This window comes from Mirounga leonina, unplaced genomic scaffold (assembly GCF_011800145.1).
Source record: "Mirounga leonina isolate KUSES-001 unplaced genomic scaffold, KU_Mleo_1.0 Mir_151, whole genome shotgun sequence".
Taxonomy (NCBI): Eukaryota; Metazoa; Chordata; class Mammalia; order Carnivora; family Phocidae; genus Mirounga; species Mirounga leonina.
Window position 1 is genome coordinate 44,282,695 of NW_023270377.1, and position 26,144 is coordinate 44,308,838.

A 26,144-nucleotide genomic window follows, 5' to 3' on the forward strand; every position below is an offset into this window, starting at 1 on the left:
TTTTATTTTTAGTTTTATTTTTGTAAAATACAAAGTTAACACCAGTGCAATTAAGTTAGCGAACCATAATTTAGGCTCATTCACGCATTCCCATCTATCCATTGAACAACTATTTGTTGAATGTTGGCTCCCTGAAAGGTTTGGAGTCAAGCTTTAGAAATACCATGATGAACGAGAAAAACTAGTCCTTATCTTCATGGAATTTACTGGCTAGTGAAGGAGATAGGAAATAAATAAAAATAGTAAATTGATACTACTTGTGATAAGTTTTATGAGGGCAGTGATTTTTGCCTGTCTGTTCACATTTTAGAAACTGATTAATTAGCTGGCATGTAATACAAAATGAATGAGTGGGTGGATGAGTGAATAAGTTGGATAAAGGAGGTCTGCTTTTGCAGAGGGGCCAGAATTGTGGGGGCAGGTGACAAGCAAACCGTAATAGTAAGCGCTGTGTGCCTGGCATGAGGGAAGGGGAGGTTGTGCAAGGACTGAGAAGGAGGATCTTTGGGCTTCAGAATTTAAGTAGTTTGGAGGATTCTAAAGGAACTAAGCAAGGTTGCTATGATCCACATTGCATTTTAAAATACTATAGTTTCTTTCATGAGTATTTTATAGTTTTCTGAGTACAGATCCTTTGCCTCTTTGGTTAGATTTATTCCTAGGTATCTTATGGTTTTGGGTGCAATTGTAAATGGGATCGACTCCTTAATTTCTCTTTCTTCTGTCTTGTTGTTGGTGTATAGGAATGCCACTGACTTCTGTGCATTGATTTTATATCCTGCCACTTTACTGAATTCCTGTATGAGTTCTAGCAGTTTTGGGGTGGAGTCTTTTGGGTTTTCCCCATTAAGTATCATATCATCTGCAAAGAGTGAGAGTTTGACTTCTTCTTTGCCAATTTGAATGCCTTTTATTTCTTTTTGTTGTCTGATTGCCATGGCTAGGACTTCTAATACTATGTTGAATAGCAGTGGTGATAGTGGACATCCCTGTCGCGTTCCTGACCTTAGGGGGAAAGCTCTCAGTTTTTCCCCATTGAGAATGATATTCGCTGTAGGTTTTTCATAGATGGCTTTTATGATATTGAGGTATGTACCCTCTATCCCTATACTCCGAAGAGTTTTGATCAAGAAAGGATGCTGTACTTTGTCAAATGCTTTTTCTGCATCTTTTGAGAGGATCATATGACTCTTGTTCTTTCTTTTGTTAATGTATTGTATCACGTTGATTGATTTGTGAATGTTGAACCAACCTTGCAGCCCAGGGATAAATCCCACTTGGTCATAGTGAATAATCCTTTTAATGTACTTTTGGATCCTATTGGCTAGTATTTTGGTGAGAATTTTTGCATCCATGTTCATAAAGGATATTGGTCTCACTGATATGAGGAATTCTTAATCTCAAGAATCAAACTGAGGGTTGCTGGAGGTGGGGGGTGGGATAGGAGGGATGGGGTGGCTGGGTGATAGACACTGGGGAGGGTATGTGCTATGGTGAGCACTGTGAATCGTGCAAGACCATTGAATTGAATCACAGATCTGTACCTCTGAAACAAATAATGCAATATATGTTAAGAAAAAAAAGAAGAAGAAGATAACAGGAAGGGAAGAATGAAGGGGGGGAAATCGGAGGGGGAGACGAACCATGAGAGATGATGGACTCTGAAAAACAAACTGAGGGTTCTAGAGGGGAGGGGGGTAGGAGGATGGGTTAGCCTGGTGATGGGTATTAAAGAGGGCACGTCCTGCATGGAGCACTGGGTGTTATGCACAAACAATGAATCATGGAACACTACATCAAAAACTAATGATGTAATGTATGGTGATTAACATAACAGTAAAAAATTAAAAATTAAATACTATAGTTTTATTTCTTAAAAGTCACAAAGTTGAAGAAGTAATATATTTATCTTATAATAATTGTATAATAGAATTGTTATATGTATAAATGTGTGTATATATTTTCCAAATCTGCATTACATTTTTATCTAAATGTAGAAAAGTATTTGGCAGATATTATATAATAGCTTCCATATTGTTGTGGTTATGTCTTTCCTTAATTAATTTTGATGCGAAGATTATGCATTGCCTGTTTCAGCTTTGCTTGTCCTTTGTGGTTTAGTAAGCATCTTTAGTTTAGTAAATACATCCCATGAAATGAGATACTGGTATTCTTTTCTACCTTATGTTTAAAACTAATTTTTAAAAACCCATACACTTCTTTTTTAAAGTTTTTCTTCATGGAACAAGAATACATATTGTCTTCTGTTGTTTTGGGATTTATTAATCTAAAGTTTCTAGTGATTGAAAATCACATATGGGTTCACCAAACATGGAAATTATATATTTCCTTTTGAATTATTCTTTTTCTCCCCCTTTCAGATTTTTTTTTTAAATCTCTTCTTACTGATCTTCCTATTTTTGGTTATTTAAACCTTCACAAATGAAATCTTTTGGGAAACATTACCTGCTTTCAACTTTGGATCACTTTTTTTCCCTCCCCCTGTCATGGTAGGATATAAATATCATAATCATTTCAATGTGAATTACATATTACTTAGTATGTAAATACCACTGAAGTAAGTTCATCTGTTTTGCCTCCTCGATAGGTTACTGCTTAGCCCAGAATTTTTTGAACCCACAGGATGACTCACCTTAACTATTTCCCAGATTTCAAAATTTCCGAAGATTACTAACCTCCTCCCCCCACCCCATCTTTTTCTTCTTATTCTAGAAGGATATGGTGAAGAAATAGCCTGTACTCAGAATGGTCAGATGTACTTAAACAGAGACATTTGGAAACCTGCCCCTTGCCAGATCTGTGTCTGTGACAATGGAGCCATTCTTTGTGACAAGATACAGTGCCAGGATGTACTTGAATGTGCTGACCCTGTAACTCCTCCTGGAGAATGCTGTCCTGTCTGCCCACACACAACTGGAGGTGGCAATACGAATTTTGGTAAGAATGCTTAAGGCCAACGCAGAATTGATCCAATGACTCATCTTTATAGTTGCAGTGGTTTTTGCTCTCAGAATTCAGCAACCAAAGAGAATAATGAAGCCACTCGTCATTGACGTTTGGGGTTAATGGGTTTGCTCACCCATCTTATCTAACATTAGTGAGAGGGAGAGGATAATTTCCTGTCTTCTTAAAAACCAGGGGAATTTGGGGCTGAGTTTTATGTGGTTATGTCTAATTTGAGAATTTCTTATAGTCATTTCAGATGGTCGTTTGTTACCTTGTCCATGCTGGGTGCCTCCAAAATATTTGTTGGTATTCTGTGAGGTCCATTAATGTCCAAGAAGAGATCTAGAAAACACATTTGTCTTCTCTGGTGCCAAGGTTGCTCTTGGGAATTGAATAATTATTTCTAATCTAATTTAATGCCAGACCACCCTCTGTTACATCGACTCATAAATGCAGAATGCTTTTAATGATGGCTCAGAAAGACAAAAGAATGAGATGGATTTCCTGAAGAAAAGAATGATATAAATTCCTGGTTTTTAAAACTTTTTTTGGAGGCAAATATCTGTGTTTAATATAGACTGTATTTGAATACATGTGTTAAAGACACATTAGAGAAACAAGTTCATATTTATATGTTTTGATGAACCAGGTAAGATTAATATTAAACTACTAGGTTATTTGTTTTAGTAGTCATGAATATTTTAGCGGTGCGTGCATCATTGTCAAGATAGTGTTAAGGCTTTATTCTCCTCTGCTCAAAATTCCATTGCAAATAACAACAAATAAAATGAGGTATTCAGCCATACTTTCGTGAAATATTAGACAGTAATTTACCAGTTCTCCTCTTGGATATCATTCAACAGTAACAGTATGCCTTGAATAAATACCTAAACTCAATTTTTTGCAATGTAATCAGAAAGATATAATGGGAAGAATTAAAAATATGACACCTAAGGGCTATACAAAGCTGATGCAGTCTGCAAAGAAGCTCCGGGAACAAAGTAAAATTAAACCTGTGGGGATAAGTAAGTTGGGACAAGAGGGGCAAATAAAAAAAATAGCAAAATATGTGACCTTCTGCAAATAGCTGGGTTTGGAAAGTCCAGTTTGTTCCAAAATGAATAATAAGAACAGAGCTAGCAACAGCATTGATGCAAAGATACTTTAAGAAAAAAGGTGGGAGAGTTTAGCTACATTTACAAAACAAAGAACATGCTGGTAAATATATTACTACAGAACTGATAAAAATTATGACCATTTCACCATAAACTAAATAAAACTTAGTGGAGTAATTTATTAAGAAAGGCCTACATTAGAAATACAAAATAATTAATGATGAAGAAAAAAGTAGAAAGAAAACCAAAAACCATCATAGGGAAATGAAGATGACAGAGGAAGAAGCACGGGAAGAATCAACACTGCCATTAAAAAAATAATTATTTTAACAGATCTATGAAAAAAGAGCATTTGCTTTTCCTCATAATTGAAATAAAGATATTTGGCAAAAATGAATGAATATTCTTGATAAAGATGCTTAGTAACTTAATACCAAATGTTCATTAACATGATAAAATATTTCCTTCTCAGCTTAAAAGCTTCATTATGTTTAGTACTAGACTTATTTTCTTTAAACTCAGAGATAGAACATGGATATCCATCATCACAACTACAATTTAATATTATTGAATATACCTGAACAAACAATTAGATAAGAAAAAGAAATGAAAGTTTTAGAAATTAGAAGAGAGGAGGTAAAATGATTAGTTGCAGAAAATATAATTGTGTTCTTATAAAACTTAAAGGGAATGGAGTAAAAAACTACTAAAAATTAATTTAGTAAGACAATGCATTGTAAAATCAACAAATTAGTAGATTTACTATATACCAACAATTACCCCGTAGAATAAATAATGGAAATAAAAAATACCTCATTTATAATAGCAACAGATAGGATAAAATGGCTAAGAATAAACAACATGAAATGTATAAGATCTACCTGCAAAAAACTGTAAAACACTACTAACTCAAATGACAACTTTAAAAAATGGAATGTCCCATTATATTTTTGGTTAGGAAGACTAGTAATAGAAAAATCACTAATAGTGGCCCCCTCCGGGGGTTTGAAATATGGGAAATAGGGGAAAGGAACAGGATAGAAGAAGCTTTTTTCACTCTATAATTGTATACATTTAATGTATTTTGGTTTTTTAGCTGTATGAATGAAGAGCCTACTCAAAACAAAAATATAAAATATTGATTGAAGATAATTCATTACAATTTTAATAGTTAATTTTACAATTTAATGAACTTTAAATGCTATATGAATGGTGTGAAGAATATTTACATAATGTCAGAATTTCCTAAAGGGATGTATTACTTTGTCCATTATGGAAATACTCATCTAAAACAACTTTTGAGTTCTGTCTACTGGTAATAAGGAAACCTGTTTAAGTTAAATTCTACACCCCAAAAACCTATTACTGAAAATAAATATTTAGGAGATTCTCAATAACTGTTTCTCCTTAAAATAACATATTTAATGTATTTATTCTTCTCTTTTCATAGGTAGAGGAAGAAAGGTAAGTTTTACTTTGCATAGTTTCATTTTCATAAAATATCTTTTTCATTCTAACGCTGTCCACTCAGGACTGTGCTTTATAGTATTTGAAAGCCTTTTGTAAAGTACAAATTGCCAAATATAAATATATGAGATACTTTGCTTATAGATTACAGCTGCCTCTATTTTATTCACTTTGTTAATTTTTGTTTATAGATGTTTCTTTTAGAAGGTTCTAAATCCCCTAGGGATTGAGACTATTCCACATTAACCTTCGAATTACTTGCATTTATTGGGGTGCCTGGGTGGCTCAGTCTGTTAAGTGACTGATTCTTGATTTTGGCTCAGGTCAGGGTCTCAGGGTCATGAGATGGAGCCCCCTGTCAGGCTCCATGCTGGGTGTGGAGCCTGCTTAAGATTCTCCCTCTTCCTCTGACTCTCCTCCCCCTCCCTCTCTAAAAAAAAAAAAGAACAAATTATTTGCATTTACCACTGTGCTTAGTATATACCTTACACATATTAGAAGTTCAGTAACTGCTTAATTGAAGGAAGGATGGATGGAAGGAAGGAAGGAAGAAAGAAAGAGTGGGTGGGGGGGGTGATGGTTGTGCCCTCAGTGGGGTTGTGGCCCCTCTTCTATTGGTTGGAAAGTAAATATTCACTTAAAAGAAGTAATTGGACACTTTACCAAACACACATCACCTTCTCTTCTCTCCCCTTCCCCCGGTTCAAGGAGCCTATAATCTAATAATCCCAGAAACAATCCTTACACTCAAGAGAACAGTGTGGTACAATTTAGCCATGACCCTAGATATAGCTGGCCAGTTTAGCCACTTGTCTTCTGGATATGGGTAATCCCCCTGAGTGAAGAGAGTTCCATTCCCTTGGAATTGTTCTCAGTTTTCTAGTTAATTTGAAAACGGTGGCATTTTCTTCAGTCTTATCCAGATGGGATGGACTCAAGGATCAGGAATGGAAATAGGCAGTCATCCTGAATTTCATGGCAGATATTAGGCAGATTACCACCAACTTTAAATTGTCTTTACTTTTGCATACAGTAGAACTTCAGTAAGGTGAAAATCAGATAATCAGATAAAGCAATGCTATACCTTCAGGGTAAATGAAGGAGAGGTCCTGGCTACTTTTACACTTTTTAGTTAAAGGGGCAATACCATAAATTGTCTTATTTGGAACAAATATCAGTGAAGCCATTTAGATTTGAGTAGATGTCAAAGGAGTAGGTCTACAAATACCAGCTCACATTTAATTTACTTTTGAAATTAAATCTGAAATTTCCCAAAGGCAGTGCTGGAGGAGGGCACTCTCAAAGCACAATTTACCACATTCTAGTTATGTGCCACTATCTTCATGACTCTGTCATTTATTATCAAATGCCATCAGAACTATCAGAGCAGAAATGTAATGTAATAAAAGTGTATTTTGTGCTTGGTTTATATGAATATTGATTTTATTTATAACATATTCGTTCATTCACGTTAACCCCCAAATAAGTACTGAGCCTTTGTCATATCCCTGTATGAGGCAAAGGATACAGATGATGCAATGATGGGAAAAACACTGTGATGGTCTCCATGGTAACGCCATCCTGTAAAAGTGGTGAGGCATGTCCATGTGGCATTAAGTGATGAATAATAGACAAGAAGCAAAATTAAGCTATAATTCTCATCCGAATCTGAGTATTTGAATTTTAGGTTTCCCAGTGGGTTTGAAAATCAAATTTAGCAAAAGCTTAGACATTAACTTACTCAAAGCCCATATTAAAAAAAAAAGCAACAAATACTTACTTGTGGCTTATTTCCAAAATAAGAGTCATTATTGAATCATTAGAAAAATGTATTATCAGACTGATAATGGAGCACTTAATCCCATATCAAGTATTGTGGAACAACAGAAAGTTCATAATAGGATATAAAAAGCCTTACAATTTAGCTGAGAAAGATATCAGCGAGTTCCATTCTCCTAAACACCAAGTAAGAGCCAAGGCTGCATTTTAATTTCTGGTCTCTTAAAATGGAGATTTCTCAACCGTTCTTAGCGGACTATCCCATTTTTCTCTTTTTGGCTGAAATAATTCCTCTTCACTTTTGACTTGTCTTTCTAGATTTGTTCTAGAAAGGAACTTTTTTTTTTTTCAGCATTATTCTCATAAAGTCCTTTAGGTATTGGGCATGGATTTATCTACCCTTTCTAAATAATTCAAATTCTTTCAGTATCTCAAAGAAAGCTCTTACAACTCTTAAGAGGTTAATTTTTAGGTTATGTTAAAAATAGGAAGACCTGGGCTAGAAGTTAGACTTAGAAATGCAGAAATAAGCCTGCTCTGTTTTGCTGCCCATATGTGATGATCCCTTTCTTCTAGTCTTTTTGTAGGTTGTCTTTTAGTCTCTTGTGTCCTACCTTGAACATACTCAGATAGAGCTCCATCCTGCTTCTGTAGAACCATTTCCCACTGCTGAATTCTAACCTTAGCATTAGAATCAGCAGGTGTGATCAGGGTTTGTTTCTGCCATTGAATCCATTACTAAGACTATGAGGATTGTAAAATAGTTTTTAAATTTCACTTTATAAAATTTTGTCAGATGTGAGATACTACTGGAAGGATATAATTTCATTGTACCTTTCAGGAGTATGCTTAAGTGATCTAGATCAAAAACCTGAAAAATATGTATGATCTTTAACCCACAACTTTAAATTCCAGAAATATATCATAAGGCATTAACTAGAGATGCTACACAAATATTTATAAACAAGGATATTCATTGTAGCTATTTTTAATTGTAAAAATGAAACTGTATTCTAAGAGTAAAATACTGAGGCATTGATGAGGTAAATCAAGTTCAGGTACATGATGGAAAACTAAGAATACAAGAATGTTAAAAGCAGTTGTCTCCTGGGTGTTGAGTATGAAAATTCAGACATATCCAAATGTTGGATTTTCTTTTGAGTTTTCAGACTTTGGGTAGTTTTCCTATGGTGCTTTGACTTTACAGCTTTTCATGACAAGTATCTCCTGGTCTAGTCAATTTGTTAGGCTTATTCACTATATAAACTAAGGTGAAATAACTTTATGCTTTTCAGATATTGGATTGATATTTTGTGTCTTTTGTATGAGTAGTAATTTTTTTCATCAATAATGTCTGACTACTGTAAATATTGTTTCTTTTCTCATCTCCTTTTTGTTTTTTACATTTCTTTTTTTTTAAGATTTTATTTATTTGAGAGAGAGAGTGTGAGCAAGAGGGAGAGCATAAGCAGGGGGGAGGGGCAGAGAGAGGGGGAGAAGCAGACCCCCACTGAACAGGGAGCCTGACATGGGGCTCAAACCTAGGACTTCGGGATCATGACCTGAGCCAAAGGCAGATACGTCACCGACTGAGCCACCCTGGCACCCATTTTTTACATTTCTTACATTGAGATTCCCAGTGTTTATATGAAATATTCTAGTATGACATGATTATGCTCAACAAGCTATTATATTTTGATAATTGAACATTTTTTTGCTTCATAGGGACAAAAAGGAGAACCAGGATTAGTGCCTGTTGTAAGTATATATATACACATTGTTTTTTGTGTCTTTAATAAACTTATAGTTGTATATTATTGTTTACATACATACTCTCATAGAAAGGGAAATTAGTTATTTTATAACCAAGTTTTAGTATAAGACAAGCAAACCAAGAGATTGATTCTTTAATATAATATTTAATGTTTATTTATTACAATATTCCTGACTTTTATTGTCCCACGACTGAAAGTGAACATCAGGATCTTACAAAGTTAAGCACATTATATATGGATGTAAAGTGATAGTTAAGATGTATATTTTTTACAGTATAAATAGTCATGTAAACCAAATAGAAAGGCATGATTTAATGTTCCACACTTCTGGAAATATGTCTTGCCATTATCCTGATTGAAATTCCCTATTTTATAAGAATTCTTAAGTTATTTAGACCTGTACATGATCAAAAAGTATATTATTAAGTAGGATGAAAATTCTTCAACCAGCAGTCTCATCGATCTCAAAGGAGTTGTCATCAGTCTGTCAAGACAAAAAGTATATGCATGTTGATTTATTTGGCAGTGTTTGCATTTTTGCTTTGCCTTGAAATTGGCTTGTTTTTAACAAAGATTACCTAGAAAGTAAATCATTCATTTGTTATCTTTCATTTAAAAACCCTTACGTGTACTTACTATGCCTTAGGTGCTATTTTAAGTGCTTTACAAATATTTATTTGTCTTCACAACTCTGCCAGGGAGGTAATTTTATAGTCATCATTATCATTTTGCAGAAGGAGGGATATTAAGCACGGAGAGGATAAGTCCAATGTCACACCACTGGGAGGGATAGAGTTAGTGAGGATTTGAACCCAGGCCTCGTGGCTCCAGCTTTGGTGCTCAATCACTGTAACAGTACAGTCTCCCTGTATTAGAGTTCAAATTAGATAATGTCCTAACACATAAGCAAGGAGGACACGGGCATCAATTGACAACATCCATTTGCTCTAAAAAATTTCACTGGGATTTCTGTGGTTATTCTTACTTGTTTGACTATTGATTTTTCTAAAACTCTGTCAAAACTTCATCTTTACAGATTATCTTGTTTGTCGTTTAGGTAACAGGCATACGTGGGCGTCCAGGACCAGCAGTAAGTAGTTTCCTCCAACATTCATGGTACTCTTAAGTTCTTAGAGATACTGAAAATCTTTATGACTATTATACCCATCAAAAGACAATAGAATGCAAAACCATGATGCTTGGCTTCTTGAAACATTTGTTTTTGAAACGGCTTCAAGTTCAAGTGTTCCTTTGCAGCAATGAATGATGCATAAAAGATCATTTCGTTCTGAAATTGATGAACCCTGTTATTTCTCTGGGTTAGTGTCCCTGTTGGTTATGTGAAAGGCAAAGTGATCTGTTGTTACATTGTTAATTTTAGATTAGCTTTACTCCTTGAAATTAGGACAATAGACACCTGTCTATTGTTTGACAATGATTAAAGTTAGGCTACTTTTATCTGTTTAAAACTGTTAATTTCATCTGTTAATTATATTAAATCATATTTCCATAGAATTTGAGAAATTACACATCAGAATAGCATATTACTGCTTTAGCATAGAAGACTACTGATTTCAGGTTTGGATTAGTAGTAGCATTCCTAGGTAACTAGATGGAAAACACACACGTATGTTCCCTCAGATCACTGATAATTTGGGGTTCGCACATCTATGTAGTTCTAAAAATCCGAACTGTTTTTTAGTGGCCATCATTTAGTAGCAAAGGCTTGCTTGGGACGAGACAGCAAAAATGATCCTTATAAATTTTGCAATTATTGTTCAAGTAATATGTTCAGCTCACTGGGCTCCATGACACTATGATGTAGCACTTAATTCTTTAATTCTTTACAGGCCTTTAAGCTTCATTGCTAACATAAACAGCCTTTCTGTGTACACAGGGCTTTTATATGCACATGGCTTTATTTTCTATAGTCTTCGATTGAATCGAATTAGAAAAGAAGAGTGATATTTCTGTTTTCCGGTTTTCTTAGATCAAGCAAACATTTAAAACAAAAACATCTGAAGTATGTGTGTTTTGCAGGCATACTCATCATTTTCTGTTTTAGGGACCTCCCGGATCACAAGGACCAAGAGGAGAGAGGGGCCCAAAGGGAAAACCTGTAAGTTGACAGCAGAGTCGCCTTTTTTGTGAATTGTGCCCTGTACCGAGTCAGCGCATCGAGACTGCATTCCGTGGATGCAGCGAAGAGTTGGTAGCACTGTTTCTCTCTCACCTCTATCAAATGGGACAGAATTCAGGTCATGAAGTGATTGTGTGTCTCTTCTGATTCAGAGGAAATGATCACATGGTAATAATTACCTATTATCTTCGTAGGTAACACAAACGACATTTCTTCATCCCTCAGGAAGCCAAACTAAAATAAAGTAGAACCTAAGGAAACATAATGAATACCTCATGTTGTTTTCAGAAGTTGTAAATCATGAGTGAACAATGCCAGGAATGCACTGTTGAGATAAAACACCCTAGTTCTGTGATCTGTGGTTGCTACAGGAATAACCAAACTGCATAAAGGAAAAAATTATTAGAGGACTAAATTTTCTTTCAAGTGGTTGTACAGTGAATTTATTTCCCAAGTAACACTCTATCTTTTTTCACTGCACAGCTGATACAGAGTTATCAAAGGAGTCATTTTAAAAAATCAAAAAATCCATTACCAGAACAAAGGGAACACCTCTAAATTTAAATGATCAACTTTATACCCTTGAGATAAAACATGAAGATATTATATATGCCAGATTTTTTTTCTTATTACCAAGTCCTAGGATAGCAATTCTTTTTCTTTTTAGATCTCACCCTCAGAAACTAATGTCTTTCATGTATTAAATAACTGGATTAATTTTTGTATTGCTGTCAGTATCTTATGTTTTAATCAGAAAAAATTGTGCTGTTTAATTTTCTGTCTAATGACATCTACTAAATTTAACTCTCTAGATTTTTAGCCTTCCAAATATGTGTTTATCCATATGTGGATGGGAGAAATAGATGAGCAAGGAAGCAACAAACCACCTTGAATATATAAATAAGGAAAAATGTATTTTAGATCCTGTCACTGGAAACTCTTGCCACTGGTTTCATCTTTGATATTATTTTATGCTTCCACACATTTGACCAAGTATAGCATGATGACAATACTTTTTCCAAACTGGAGCTGGAGTTATGGATGGTATTGGCAGGCGTGCAGGTAAATGACAGTTTTCCCAAGGAAATGGGGCATAGTCCTATAGGTGTGTAGGAAGGCTGTGTTCTGATGACCCTAGGCTGTTCTTCATTCTTCATGCTGTGCTTACTGAGCTGCCTCAGCAGTGTTGGGAGCCTGAACACTGTTAGTGGCTCTCCAGATGTCTGCCCAGGGTCTAGAAGGACAGAAACAGATAGAAGATAACTTCAGTTAGGTGAAGCGCAGGGGACCATGCAGAAAATAATGTGCATCACTGTGCTCATGCCCTTAAATAATTGATAACACTGAGTCCTAAGTCTAGGTGGAAGTTACTACGGAAATAGTGGTTAGACTTTCAGAATTCCTTATTAGGATTCAGTGAGTCTACTCTTGCCCCATCTTCTCTACTTGACTTAGTGTGTGATATGCTCCACTTCCTATCTTGGTTAACAATGAGAAAATCAATGAGAATTAGGGGTGTGTGTGTGTGTGTGTGTGTGTGTGTGTAAGAGGAGTAGCTATTTATTTGGAATTAAGCAAAACAATCTTGGCAGATGCCCAAATAGGAAATCTGTTCTCTTAATCCTAGCAAGCAGTGGTGTGATGGTAAGTGTTTAACAATTGACTTGTTAAAAAAAGACGTGCCTGTACTTTTGCTGATTTCCCTGGTGTAAATGCTTCCAACATGGCCAATTGCAAGATCCTGGCATGATGTCACAAAATACCTGTAGGTAGAGTACTTTGCCTCAGGTCCCAAGACATGGAGAAGCCGCTTACCAGACAAAAGCCGTAGCTGGCACAGTGTAGGCTGCTACTGCAATCTTAAATACCAGTTTCTCCCTCTGCTTCCATTACCATCCAGAACACACAGAAATCTCACGATGGAAAGCATGGTTTCTCAAGCTCAACACTATTGGTATTTGGGGCCACGTAATTCCTATGCATTGTAGGATGATTGGCAGCATTTCTGATTTCTACCCACTAGATGCCAGTGGCAATACCTGTCCTCCTCCTTCATACAGTTGTGATAGCTAAAAATGTCTCTTGATGTTACCGAATGTCCCCCTGGGGAAGGAGAGCAACAGTGCTCAGGATCAAGAACTACTGCTACAGAGATACTCTCACAAAACCTTCGTTCCTAGCCGATGACCATCGGGACTGTCTCTCATCATATGTCCTTGGTTTTAACTAAGTTAGCCTGATAACTTTATAGTGACAAACTAGCAATTTGTCAGAAGATGGACAATGGTGTGCTGAGTTCTAATTGCACATGACAACCTCTGTAGATCTGTTTCCTCATCTGTAAAATGGGACAATCTCACCAACTCTAACATTTCATGATGTGTGTGTGTCTGTGTGTGTGTCTGTGTGTCTGTGTGTGTTTGTGGTGAATAAAGTTCTTGACCATTGAGGTAATTTATTAGTCTTTTCTATTTGTGGATGTTTAAAGGTCGCCACCTAGTGGCAATATATAAGTACTTTTTTATGTTATGTTAATCACCATACATTACATCATTAGTTTTACATGAAGTGTTCCATGATTCATTGTTTGTGCATAACACCCAGTGCTCCATGCAGAACGTGTCCTCTTTAATACCCATCACCAGGCTAACCCATCCTCCTACCCCCTCCCCTCCATAACCCTCAGTTTGTTTCTCAGAGTCCATAGTCTTTCATGGTTCGTCTCCCCCTCAGATTCCTCCCCCTTCATTTTTCCCTTCCTAGTATCTTCTTCTTCTTCTTCTTCTTCTTTTTAACATGTAATGTATTATTTGTTTCAGAGGTACAGGTCTGTATTCATCAGTCTTACACAATAAGTACTTTTCATTGTAGATGGCTGACTAAGATTAGTACTAGAGTATCCTGGGGGATGGGTGGGAATGAGGATAAATGGAATATTTACCTTAATATAAAATGTATATAATTCAGCTCACTTAGAAATATGAAGGTATATATTTTAATGTGTTCCCAAATTATAGTTTTTGTTTTCAATGTTTCTTAGTAAAACTGCTCATGTACTATATTTTTCTTACTTTCACTTACAATTATGTTCACTTAATTTTGGATAATTTTTACAAATTTTTATTAATTTTAATCTCAATTTGCATAAGAGTAAATCTTACTTAAGAGTAGGTTATTTAGAGTAGATGCTTTGGAGACACAGAGTGCATCATGAAGTCAATAGAAAAGTGGGCTGTCTTCAGAGTGGACTTTAAAACATGATTATTAATCACAGAGGATGGAGAAAGGACACAATTTTTGAGGATTAATATTACCCAAACTTCTCTCTATTCTCATTGACACTAAATGTAGTTTTTGGTGTTGTCTTTAGAAATCCCCTTGGGAGCAGAGATGTTTCAGCTCACTTCTTGTATAACAATACCTGGTTATCAATTAGCAATTTCACATTTCAAAAAGACATTAGAAATTTTCCACACAAGGCTCTTTGAGTAGATCAGACTACTACATTTTCTGTGCCACTGTTGACAATATGAACTTCCAGCTGATGGTGCTCACATTCCTATGATCCAGGAATCCTAGATAGCAATTAAAATCAGCCTCTTAAGTATAATTAAAAGAGTTCAGTGAATTGACAGTGGTTTAGGAGTCAGAAAATGTTTGAGTTGATAAAGGAGGAGAATAATTTTCTGAGAAATTAGTTTTTAAAGTGGAAGTTTTTCAGACTATCTACTTCTGTTTGAATAGATAAGTTTGCTTATATTCTACTCTTCCAAGAAGTAAACATATCTATATGAATCTATATAAATGTTTGAATATATTAATTAAATTACTGAATAGCTATTATGCCACCCTCCCCAAAGCCATTATATGCAAACTGCCCCCTTTCCCATCTCAGCTTGTTTTATATTTATTCTTTCTGCTGTATCAACTCATATTTTAATTACTTTTTGTAAGCCAGGAGGTGTTCTCATGTTTAGGCATGAGAAGCTTCTTTTATTAAACTCCAATTCCCTTACTATATTTTTCTTGATCCCTGCTTCTAATTATGAAAATCATATTGACTTTTGAGTTCTTTGGTCCCTTCTTTCTTTTGAAAGTCTGTTAAGACTCTTCAGGGTTAAAAAGTCAGAAAATGCTTCACAAGGCTTATGGGAATGATGAGGTTGGGGGATGGAGCATTTCCAGCACTGAGGACGTGGCTGTTCACCAAGCTGCCTTCAGAATGTGGGTTGGGAGGAGGGTGGAATTTGGCAGCTAGAAATCATTGCTCACTTCTCTGAGAACTAGACTTGGCTAGTTCTACTTGACCCAGGCTGGGTCACTGTGCCTTTCCCTCTGTTTCTCATTGGTCTGGTCTACCTTTGGGGGTGGTAAAGGAAATAAAGTGTGCCAGACTTGAAGGACTAGAATAAAGAGGATTGAAATGTGAAAACCTAATAAGCATATATTGTGTCTACTATGTTCCAAGAACTATACAAAACATTAAAAAAATTAGAAATGAAAAAACCACAAACCCCAGTCAAGGGGCTTTCAGATATTTTTTTGGTGGGAGGAGGTTAAGTAGGCACATATATAGTTAACTGTAATCTAAGACGGACAAGTGAACTTAGAAATTTTTGTTAAACACCACAAAACCAACCAAATAGGGAAGCTTGTTCTAGAATACTGGTGAACTGAATGCAATTTTATAATTATTCCAAGAAGGCTCATTACTGGGGATTTCATACATCAAGAGTGAAGCTTTTACCCAGAATGTGCAACCATGCCCTGATGGAGAGGCTGTGACCAGTGCTGAAATCAGCAGTGTCAGCAGAGCTGATGAAATTACTGTAGGTGGCTGGATTGCTATTGATTTTTTTTATAGGACTTTATTATTTTCTTTTTAGAGAAGTTTGAGGTTCACATCAAAATTTAAAGGTGGGCACAGAGAGTTCTCATATACGCTCTGTCCCCATATATCCATAGCCTTCCCCATTATCAAGATCCCCCATCAGAATCCATAGTTTACATTAGAATTGCTCTTGATGGTGTACATTTTATGGGTTTGGACGAGCGTATACTGGCACATATTCATCATCAAAGTATCACACAGAGTGTTTTCACTGTTCTAAAATTCTTCTGTGCTCCGCCTTTTCATCTCCCCATTCCCACCCCAGTCCCTGGCCACCGCTAATCTTTTTACTGTCTCCATAATTTCGCCTTTTCCAGAATGTCATAGAATTGGAAGCGTACAGTATGTCTATTCCTTTTTAAAATAATGAACACTTCATCTCCATCGAGAAGTCTGTGCTTTTAGTTTTCTACTAAGTACATATTTGGTAATGTGTTCTAATTTGTGCTGGCTTGTTTTCCCAGGGTCCTCGTGGTCCTCAGGGAATTGATGGAGAACCAGGTGTTCCTGGTCAACCCGGTGCCCCAGGGCCTCCTGGACATCCATCCCACCCAGGACCTGATGGCATGAGCAGGGTGAGTTCTATGCATTATTCAATGTTATATTTAGATAATATGTTAATTTTAAAATTTTTATTATTGAAGGATAGTTGACATACAATGTTCTAGTAGTTTTGGGTGTACAATGTAGTGATTCAACAACTCTATACATTCCTCAATGCTCACCATGGTAAGTGTAGTCACCGTCTGTCACCATACAATATTATTACAGTATTATTGTTTGTATCCCCTATGCTGTACTTTTCATCCCTGTGACTTATTATTTCATAACCAGAAGTTTGTGCCTCTTCATCCCCTTCACCTATTTTGCCCATTCCCCCCACCTAAGTTTTTGATTTATTATTATGATTTTAAGTTGTCTTAGTTCACATGTTGGCCCTTGACTGGAAGAGCAGCTAAGTGAATGCAGTGCTACAATGGAGCGACAATAAAACTAGGAAATCCACAGAGAATTGTTGGAAAATTCAAAATAGCATTTTTCAAAGTACCACTTCAAATTACTTGTGTTTTTCAATGTCAGTTCTGGACTTTGCAATTTTGTTCTTTCCATTGATTCTAAAGGACTACTAATACTCTCCCCAATATAAATTGAAAAGAGCGACATCTTTCTTCCTTGGCTGTTCTCTAGGCTCAGAATGCTCACAAAATCTGTGTCATGTTGAGTTGACTGAAAAATGCTATCTGACAATTTCCCAATTTTAGTTCCCTGCCAGAAATAAAATAAAACAAAATATCTTTCTATATATGCTTCCTTGAATTCTTAGTGGCAGACGGGGATTTATGAGTAGATGCATAGCAAAACTAGGGAACATATGGACTGAAATCGGATTTTTGTTTTATTATAATTTATACAGTTGCTTCTCAACTGATTGCAGAAGGAATTGGCAATTTATTTTTTTCAACAGTATGCACATTTCCCCCACTAAGATCTGGAAATTAATCGAACTCCTGGAATATATATGGACAGTTTTGGTCAGTTGGGTTACCAGAGTCTTTGTGATGTGAAAGAGAATAGATAAAACCATTGCCAATTCTTGGAACAGTCAGAGTCATTAAAAGGATTATAAAATCTTTATCAACTTACATAAATACAGTTAAAGTTTACTGGTCATGAACAAAGAAACAAGAATATAATCTAAGTAAAATAGTCTGAAATGGAAACTGGAATCTTCAGGACAAATGTTTTAAAAGCATCTTTTAGGCTTTGTTCAGACATTTGGAATGCTCCAATTGTGGGAGGAAATCAGATAAAGAGATTTAAAGCTGAAAACGATTAGACCAGCAGAACAGTATATGCTTTTACCAAGGAGGAGATATTTGGCCCATTGCAGTAGTTGTTCTGAAGGAACTTAGTTATAAAATACTCTGAGGAAGACTGTTCAATCAAAAACACATACAATGAAAAAGAACTCGAATCTCTTTCTGCGCTTTAAAGTCAAAAGTATAAAATGATTCTCAGAAGAGTCATTCTATGAGAATCCCAGAGAACGTGCATTTCTCAATTTAAAAGTTTGTTGATCTATGTCTTTTACTGTGGAAATAACATGACCAATTTGCTTTTACAGCCATTTTCAGCTCAGATGGCTGGGTTAGATGAAAAATCTGGACTTGGGAGTCAAGTAGGCCTCATGCCTGGCTCTGTGGTAAGTGCAGATTTTACTGATAATCAAAGTTTCTTGTGGAAAATAACATTATATAAAGCAAGGTTTGAATTAGCTAGTTAAAAAGTAATATGTGTCTTCTTAAACAAATCCATCCCTCCATTAACTCATTCAGTTTATTTGTCAAACCCTGCCATGTACCAATTAAAAGCCCAATGGTGTTCCATTCATAACTGTGCAAAGAATTTGTTGACTTTAATAAAGGGCTGCCTGTATATTTCATTTAATATTTGAAGAAAATAAAGGATTTTAAAACATATAACCACCACAACAAAACCCATACTTTTTATGGTGTTGTTAGAAACAGTGATTTGGCAAATCACTTTGACATGGGAAGTTTTGCCATTTTAATTTTCATTATTTCCTATTTAATATCCTCTGGCTACTTATGCCAACAACTCTACAGTTTCCTGACTGGGCCTAGTAACCATTCCCATCGTCTTTTGAATTTCTTCAACTGCCAAAGAGTCCCATTTTCTCTGGGCAAGTACTTTAACGTGGGTATTTGGAGAATACAATCTCACTGAACAAATTAACACTTATCCATCCAACTCTCCCATGCTTTTTTGCTCATAACATAATTCAAAGTCATCCCAGATTAATGGAATTCTGGGCAATAGCAAGTGTAAAGTTAGACTACATACATAACCACCTCTTTTACCCATCCTTAAACACTGCCTGTCTGTCTACTTTTTAAATCACTAGCAGTATGGGCTCATTCAATGATTACCTTGGGATATGTTTCTGAAATATATGTGTTTCCATCCATTTGAAGTTCAAATTGCATATATGTTTATTTTTTAAATGGAGCTTTTGTTTTCTTACTAGCTAAAACCCTGATCAATTCAAAATAAAAATTTAAATTTTTCCTATAAGAACAAACTTGATTTTGATTTAATTGGTTTTGCGTTTTCTGACACCTCAAAAATTATATGGATATATGATTAATACAATTTTTAAAATGGCATTTTCCTTTCCTTCCCTTTGTCATGCCTCGGTGTAATCATTTCATGTTTAAATGGAAAAAGCCTATGTGGATACTTTAAATGTTTGTTATGAAAGAAAGAAATAATCCAGAAATCTCAGTGCCATAGATAATTTTAAACTTACATTTAATATAATCTAGTCAATATTGTTGATAGCTTCCTAAATCTTTAATTCAATGTACTCATTAAAGCTATAAGAGTTATCTGCCGTGATGCTGAAGAATGCAACAGACAGTTTGAGAATTACTTAACTGCCTGCCAAGATTTTTCTTTTGTTGGATATTCTGGTTTAACAGAGCCACCCCTTAAGCATGCAAATGTTCTTGTCCCAGAGGCACTGGGTGTATACAGGCATATTCTTTTTTCTCTTTATGAGAGTGAAAGTATGTATAAAATCATCCCAAATGTTGCCCGAACCTTAATCTTCTTGAATTTTGCTGCATTCCAGATGAGTACAAATGGAGAATGTCATCATCTTTCACTGTCAAAGCTTCACTTTTCCAGATTCTAAGCCTGATTCAACATTTTTGAACTCTTTGGCCTAATTGTCATGAACACTATGCAACTTTTATTCTCATTTGTTTTTAAGGGTCCTGTTGGCCCAAGGGGACCTCAAGGCTTACAAGGGCAGCAAGTAAGTCTTTTTATAATTAAACTACATACTATAGCAAGATAAAAACAAATACAAATAAGGTCTCTGTGACATGCGTGCTTTCGGCTGGCCTTTAAATTTCATATTGTAATGCTCACTTTGAACAGGCTGTATTCAATTAACTTCTATTCAGAAATATATGCTGCATGTTTTTCAAAGTTTCTTCATGGGGTTAAAGTTTTATCATCTGGTTTCTTTATGTGACTGGCCTCAATACAAAAGATTTTTATATGCCTTTGGTTCTGAAATAACAGATCATTATCTCATGTCATAATGAAAATTCTCCTAATTGGTTATGTGCTAACTCTGAGGCTGTGAAACCAGATCATTGAAGGCCACCACCATGTGGTATTAGAAATCACAGCCAAGGTAATCACTCCATGGGATCTTTACAAAGAGTATAATACTATCTTTCTGTAGCATGTCAAATACCAATCAAATAGTGTAGAGACATTTTTAATTTTTGTAGTGATTTGACGGGCAGTAGGAAATAATTTTTCAAAAGAAAGGGAAAAAAAAGAATTCTTAGCTCTGTCAAAGATTTCGTATTGTCATTATCATGTGTGTGGAGTCTTACTTCAAGCCATTTTATATTACTGCCCTGGATGAATAGAAAACTGTAGTTGTTGATGGTGATGAGGAAGACGATGGTCAGGATCATGATGATAAGTACCACCGATGGAACACTCCCTCTGTGCAGCACTATTCTAGGTTCTTAGCATGCAGTTGTTATCAAGAGAGCTGTAACAGCTTAATGAAGTAGGTAGCATTATTATTCTTATTTCACAGTTAGGAAATTGAGGTTTAGAGAGATTAAGTAACTCCCCCAAAGGCACAGAGCTGGAATGTGGGAGAGCCAGCAGTTTAAGCAATTGCACTATCCTGCAGGAATATATGATTTAGCATTCTGTTTTCTTTGATTTGTATATGTAATTTACATATAATTATATTTATTTGCATATTTTATTCCAATTTTAGGGTGGCATTGGCCCTACAGGACCTCCTGGTGAACCTGGCGAACCTGGACCAATGGTAAATGTCAAGTAAGCGTGTAGACCCAATCAAAGATGGGTCCACCATCATAATGACATTGTGAGCTCTTTCTTTTGTCAGCCCTTTCCTAACATAGCGAGAAATTAGGGTCCAGTTCAGGAGGCCAGTATTATGTTTCTTGTGGCAGAGTATTTAAATTCAGAGGCTTTGAATATGGTTAGCAGACCATGCCAAGATACTTGCATTTGTGAAATTAAAATTTTTTCCTTTGAGTATGTAATCTGAGGCATGCAACATAAAATTCAGAATATAAATAAAGCTGTTTTCTCTGAAATTTTTCATTTGTCTCAAGAATATTTTAGATTATATCATTGGTAGGTAGAGGCAAATATAAGTAAATCTTCTTTTTTCCCTTTCATTTTGCTTTGTTATTAGGGTCCAATAGGTACACGTGGACCAGAGGGCCCTCCTGGAAAACCTGGTGAAGATGTAAGCTGCCTGCCTTCATTATGCTTTGCAATTTTGAAGAGGTTAAGAAGGAGCTACAGTGTTAACATGGATAGTATTCATTAACTCCCAGTGTATTTTCCTCGCTCTTAGCTTTCATTAAATGCACGCAAAACTGGAGAACTCAGAGTGTAGTTCTACAAAAATCTAAAAGTATTCTTAATTTCGATGGTTTTATATTATTAGGTTCTGGTTTTTTCTTGCATCTCCCCCCACCCCAAGTTTTCCATTCTGATTTCTCCATAAGATATTAGAATTGCTGTCACCGCAACTTTTGCTGGTGGAAACTCTGAAGTGAACTTAAAGAAAAATACATTGCTCTGATGGCAAAACATCATTATGAGAGCTTCATTAAGTGGAATATTTTAATGTATTAATAATATAGTTCCGATATTGCTCTCCAATGCTGAAAAAGCCATTTCTTCAATTGGATTTTTTTTTAAGATTTTATTTATTTATTTGACAGAGGGAGTGAGAGAGGGAACACAAGCAGGGGGGAGTGGGAGAGGGAGAAGCAGGCTTCCCGCGGAGCAGGAAGCCCGATGCACGCTCCATCCCAGGACCCCGGGATCACGACCTGAGCCGAAGGCAGACGTTTAACGACTGAGCCACCCAGGTGCCCCTTCAATTGGATTTTTAAAGTTAAGACTCAACTTCAGGGCGCCTGGGTGGCTCAGTTGGTTAAGCGACTGCCTTCGGCTCAGGTCATGATCCTGGAGTCCCTGGATCGAGTCCCGCATCGGGCTCCCTGCTCGGCAGGGAGTCTGCTTCTCCCTCTGACCCTCCCCCCTCTCATGTGCTCTCTTTCATTCTCTCTCTCTCAAGTAAATAAATAAAATCTTAAAAAAAAAAAAAAAAGACTCAACTTCAGGTTTTAACAATGATAACATGTGATCTAAGAACAGGACACAAAAACAGATTTGATTTTCTGGATTTTTTTTCTTAGTTGTACCAAAGTTGAGGATAAATCATGGGTAAACCATTAATTTCTATGTGATACTAAAACAAGTAAATATTTTCTCTTTGTGTCTCAAAGAGATTTATTTCAGCAGATTACATTGAATTTGGTCATAAAGAAAATATGTCTAGTAGTTCTTAATTATTTTATCACAAGAAAAGAAATGACAAGTCATGTTCTAAGAAACTTTTAATTCAGTGCCACATGTTGATATAGAATTTCATAGCATGTACCTGTGTGTTGTATCTGTGTGTAAATTTTGATGTTTGTAAAAAGGTGAGCTAGGTCAAATGAGTATAATTTATATTAATTTCTCCTTCGGATAAATTAATGAAACCTTCACACCTGACTTGCTATAATAGATTGCCATCAGAAATAGAGCCCAATCTCACTTTTACACTGTTTAGAGCATTGGGCATGTGCTTTCTTTTTTTTGGGGGGGGGGGGGCGGGTCATGAGCTTTCTAAAAAAGACTTTTATCTGCAATTGACTTGTCATCTAGTCTCAGAAGGGAGCATTTTAATCCTGTTTGCCTCCCCCTCACCTTGTGCATTTTGTTTTTTTAACCTTAAAGGGTGAACCAGGTAGAAATGGAAATCCCGGTGAAGTGGGATTTGCAGGATCTCCGGTAAGTTTATACTTATCAACACAATGCCATAGAGGCAAACTTTGAAAAGGAAAGAACATTAAAATTACTTTGTAATTCATTATATACATGTGCACTAGACACTATCACCAAGATATGTTCCCTTCTGTCATTGTGAAACAGTACATTTTGCTAGAGTGATAGCTAATTCCAATTTCCTATTTTGCATTGGCACCATATGAATAATCCTCCTAGAGCTAGATAATTATTTCATAACCTAACACGGATACTCTCCAAACTGAGTGTCAAATTTACAAAGTCACCAACCGGACCTATTTCTATTTCACAACTTCCTAATCCCATTATCTTTTTAATATTTTTATTTTATATTGTTCACTTGTCAAAAAGAACAGCTTGAGAGTTTATTGATTTGTTTTTTTATATGCTAGGGACAATAAATTATGGACAGGATGCCTCTTTGGCTGCTCCTCAAACCCTCATGTTGGCTGAAATTTGTTCTGGACCCTAAAATCTTATGACAAAATACACTGATGGCCAGCACTCCTAACATAGCTACTTCTCCCCTTGGCTTACTGCAGGGACCTGTCCCTGGTAACACACTCCACCAGAATTCAGGACCTGGGCCACTTGGCCATACTCTAAACCCACCTCTCTGTCCTCACTCAGGTTACTTTGATAGGCCCTCTCCTAGGATATGTTACACAGGCAATGGGGAAAATTAGAGATAAGCAAGCAAAAATCTTCTTAACATTCTTGCTCTTGAAGTTTCTCCTTGTCTGACAACCCCTAAATGGATTCAACCTTCTACTTCCTACATTTCCTATACTCTTCTGATGTTCCTTCCCCTCAATACAACCAAGAGTACTGAATTATTCTCCACTTACTTCCTGAAAATTGATGAAGTTCAATGCTGGGATTTTTTTAAAAAACAAATGAGTGCTTATCTTTTAAGGGAACTTATAGGACTCCAAGGATTATTTAGTTTCAAATATAAAACCAGTTCTCCAGCTCCCTGCTCTCTCTCTTCCCTTTCCTCCCCCAGCAGCCTGGGGAGTCAGTGCAGACCGAGGCATGAGGTTTAATTAGCACAGATGTCCACGTCAGCCAACGCAGGCTCGAACATCCCATCCTACTGTGCTTTCGCACATCCTCTCGGTGTGGGCCCTCTGTGGGGAGGAAGCAGGCCCTGCCAGCATGTCGCAGATGCACCCGGCAAGTTCTGTGCAAAGACACATGTGATTGGGGTGTGATGACAGTCTCGGGTCAGCAGAAAGAGAAAATTCTATGAGTACTAGTACATCTGGTTCATTTTCTTGCTGCACTAGAGATATGTAATTGCATGAGAATTCCCTTACAGACCACAAAAACTCAAAGTTAAGTAATTATTTGAAATAGCATAGCTCAGTAATTCTCCTATAGGCTGAGTGTATGGAGTTCCCTGCTCCGGAAGGAGGGGGAACAAATATCAGTAAAGGGGAGCATTCCAGTGGACAGACCTACAGGAAATGCTTGAAGTGAAGAATTCCCAAGCAGGGCTGCATAAACAGAGGAATTAGTGGAATTTTATTTGTTCAGAGACATGGTTTGATGTGTCCTGACTGTTAAAACCTCTCCTTAAAACATTACAGAAACATTCTCCCTGCAAGAGGTCACAGAGGAATGATTGCTTTGCTTTTATCATATGAATTTCATTTATTGAGTAGTTAGTACACAGTGAATGAAGGCAGTGATGTACAGAACAGAAGATTTTGCCATCTGTCTGAGATTGTGTTAGCACAAGAGAAGTTCCTTAGGAAAGGTTTAGGAGAAGTGCTATGAGTGTTAAGACAAATGTTAAATCATTTCTTCAGTTGTTTCTTCAGTGATTATTCACTGAATGCCCACTCACCAGGCATAAGGCTAAGTACCAGGGACATGCAGATTAATAGTAATGGTTGATAATAATTGATACATGAATCTACGCTAGCAATGTACTCAGTCTACTGGTGCCAGTGTTAATGGCATTCAATTCAAAACCAAATTAATGTGGACAATGAGGATAAGTGAATAATTAAGTCACTGGGTCCTTACCTATTTTAAGAGGGTATGAGGAAAAAGTTGCAAGCATCATTTCAAAATAGTTATACCATTTGCATTTAATTTTCTGTTTGATTCCTATTGTTTTTTAATCTACTATGCTTAGGTAGAGGATGCATAAAATTAACACAAATTAGGGAATTATTGAGTCTAGGATCCAATTTGTTCTCTCCATAATTCTTGACCAACCCTTCTGTTGGATATTTCCTTTCTTCAGTTAATCTTTAAAACAATCATAGATCCATAAAACTTCTCCTGAACATTTTACTTAAAATAATTTTGATCACATTTTAATGTGATCTTTCTAATCCTATTCTGCTGCCAATATTTAGTAGTTCAGAGAAAATAAAACACCTTGATGTGTACAGACGTATTTATTCTTCTACCACAAGTAAAGCACAATATAGAGAAAGCATAGTTTTCCTTAAGTTCCTTCCCTGATTTTTTTCCACATACAATTGATATAGTTGATCCAGACATTGAACACGTTGACTCTGGCTTATTTTCCTGTATTTTGTCTGTTTGGGTTTTGTTTGTTTTTATGTTGTTTTGTTTTTTGCTACTAATTATAATACAGTGATATAGTTTAAAAATTTGGAAATGTCATCAAATCAATACCTGGCACTAATCCAGGTCTTTGTGTAAGTCATGTTTCCATTCCTAACAGTGAGTTTTCTTTGCTAATTTTGATCACGTAGGTGTATTTTGACACATGAAAGTATACTGCTCCTTTCTCTTCTTTGATATTTTGCTAAACAAAACTATAGTATTAGATTTTTGGAGAACAAAATTATGTTAAACAATTTCCTATTCTTATTAATAACTCTCAAATGCCTTACCTATTTTTTTACACAGGGAGCTCGAGGATTTCCTGGGGCCCCTGGTCTTCCAGGCCTGAAGGGTCACCGAGTAAGTTCAATCCTTCATAATCCTTTCAGATACTATGGCTTATTGAGTAGGGTCTGGGGAGCATTACCTTCAAAATCTTTACAATTCTGTTTGTCAGTTGT

At 36.1% G+C, this 26,144-nt stretch overlaps 1 protein-coding gene across 2 annotated transcripts in view; it reads left to right on the forward strand.

Annotated features, from left to right (window-relative positions):
- The window catches only part of COL5A2 (collagen type V alpha 2 chain), a 335,664-nt gene that overhangs the window by 261,524 nt on the left and 47,996 nt on the right, over window positions 1–26,144 (forward strand). For both annotated transcript variants that reach the window (XM_035007551.1, XM_035007550.1), the window contains 12 exons: window positions 2,734–2,958; window positions 5,533–5,546; window positions 9,054–9,086; window positions 10,161–10,193; window positions 11,169–11,222; window positions 16,599–16,709; window positions 18,260–18,337; window positions 19,931–19,975; window positions 20,972–21,025; window positions 21,422–21,475; window positions 23,026–23,079; window positions 25,990–26,043. In XM_035007551.1, the coding sequence (XP_034863442.1) occupies window positions 2,775–2,958; window positions 5,533–5,546; window positions 9,054–9,086; window positions 10,161–10,193; window positions 11,169–11,222; window positions 16,599–16,709; window positions 18,260–18,337; window positions 19,931–19,975; window positions 20,972–21,025; window positions 21,422–21,475; window positions 23,026–23,079; window positions 25,990–26,043 (768 nt within the window). In that variant the 5' untranslated portion in view covers window positions 2,734–2,774. The remainder of the gene's footprint in view (window positions 1–2,733; window positions 2,959–5,532; window positions 5,547–9,053; window positions 9,087–10,160; window positions 10,194–11,168; window positions 11,223–16,598; window positions 16,710–18,259; window positions 18,338–19,930; window positions 19,976–20,971; window positions 21,026–21,421; window positions 21,476–23,025; window positions 23,080–25,989; window positions 26,044–26,144) is intronic.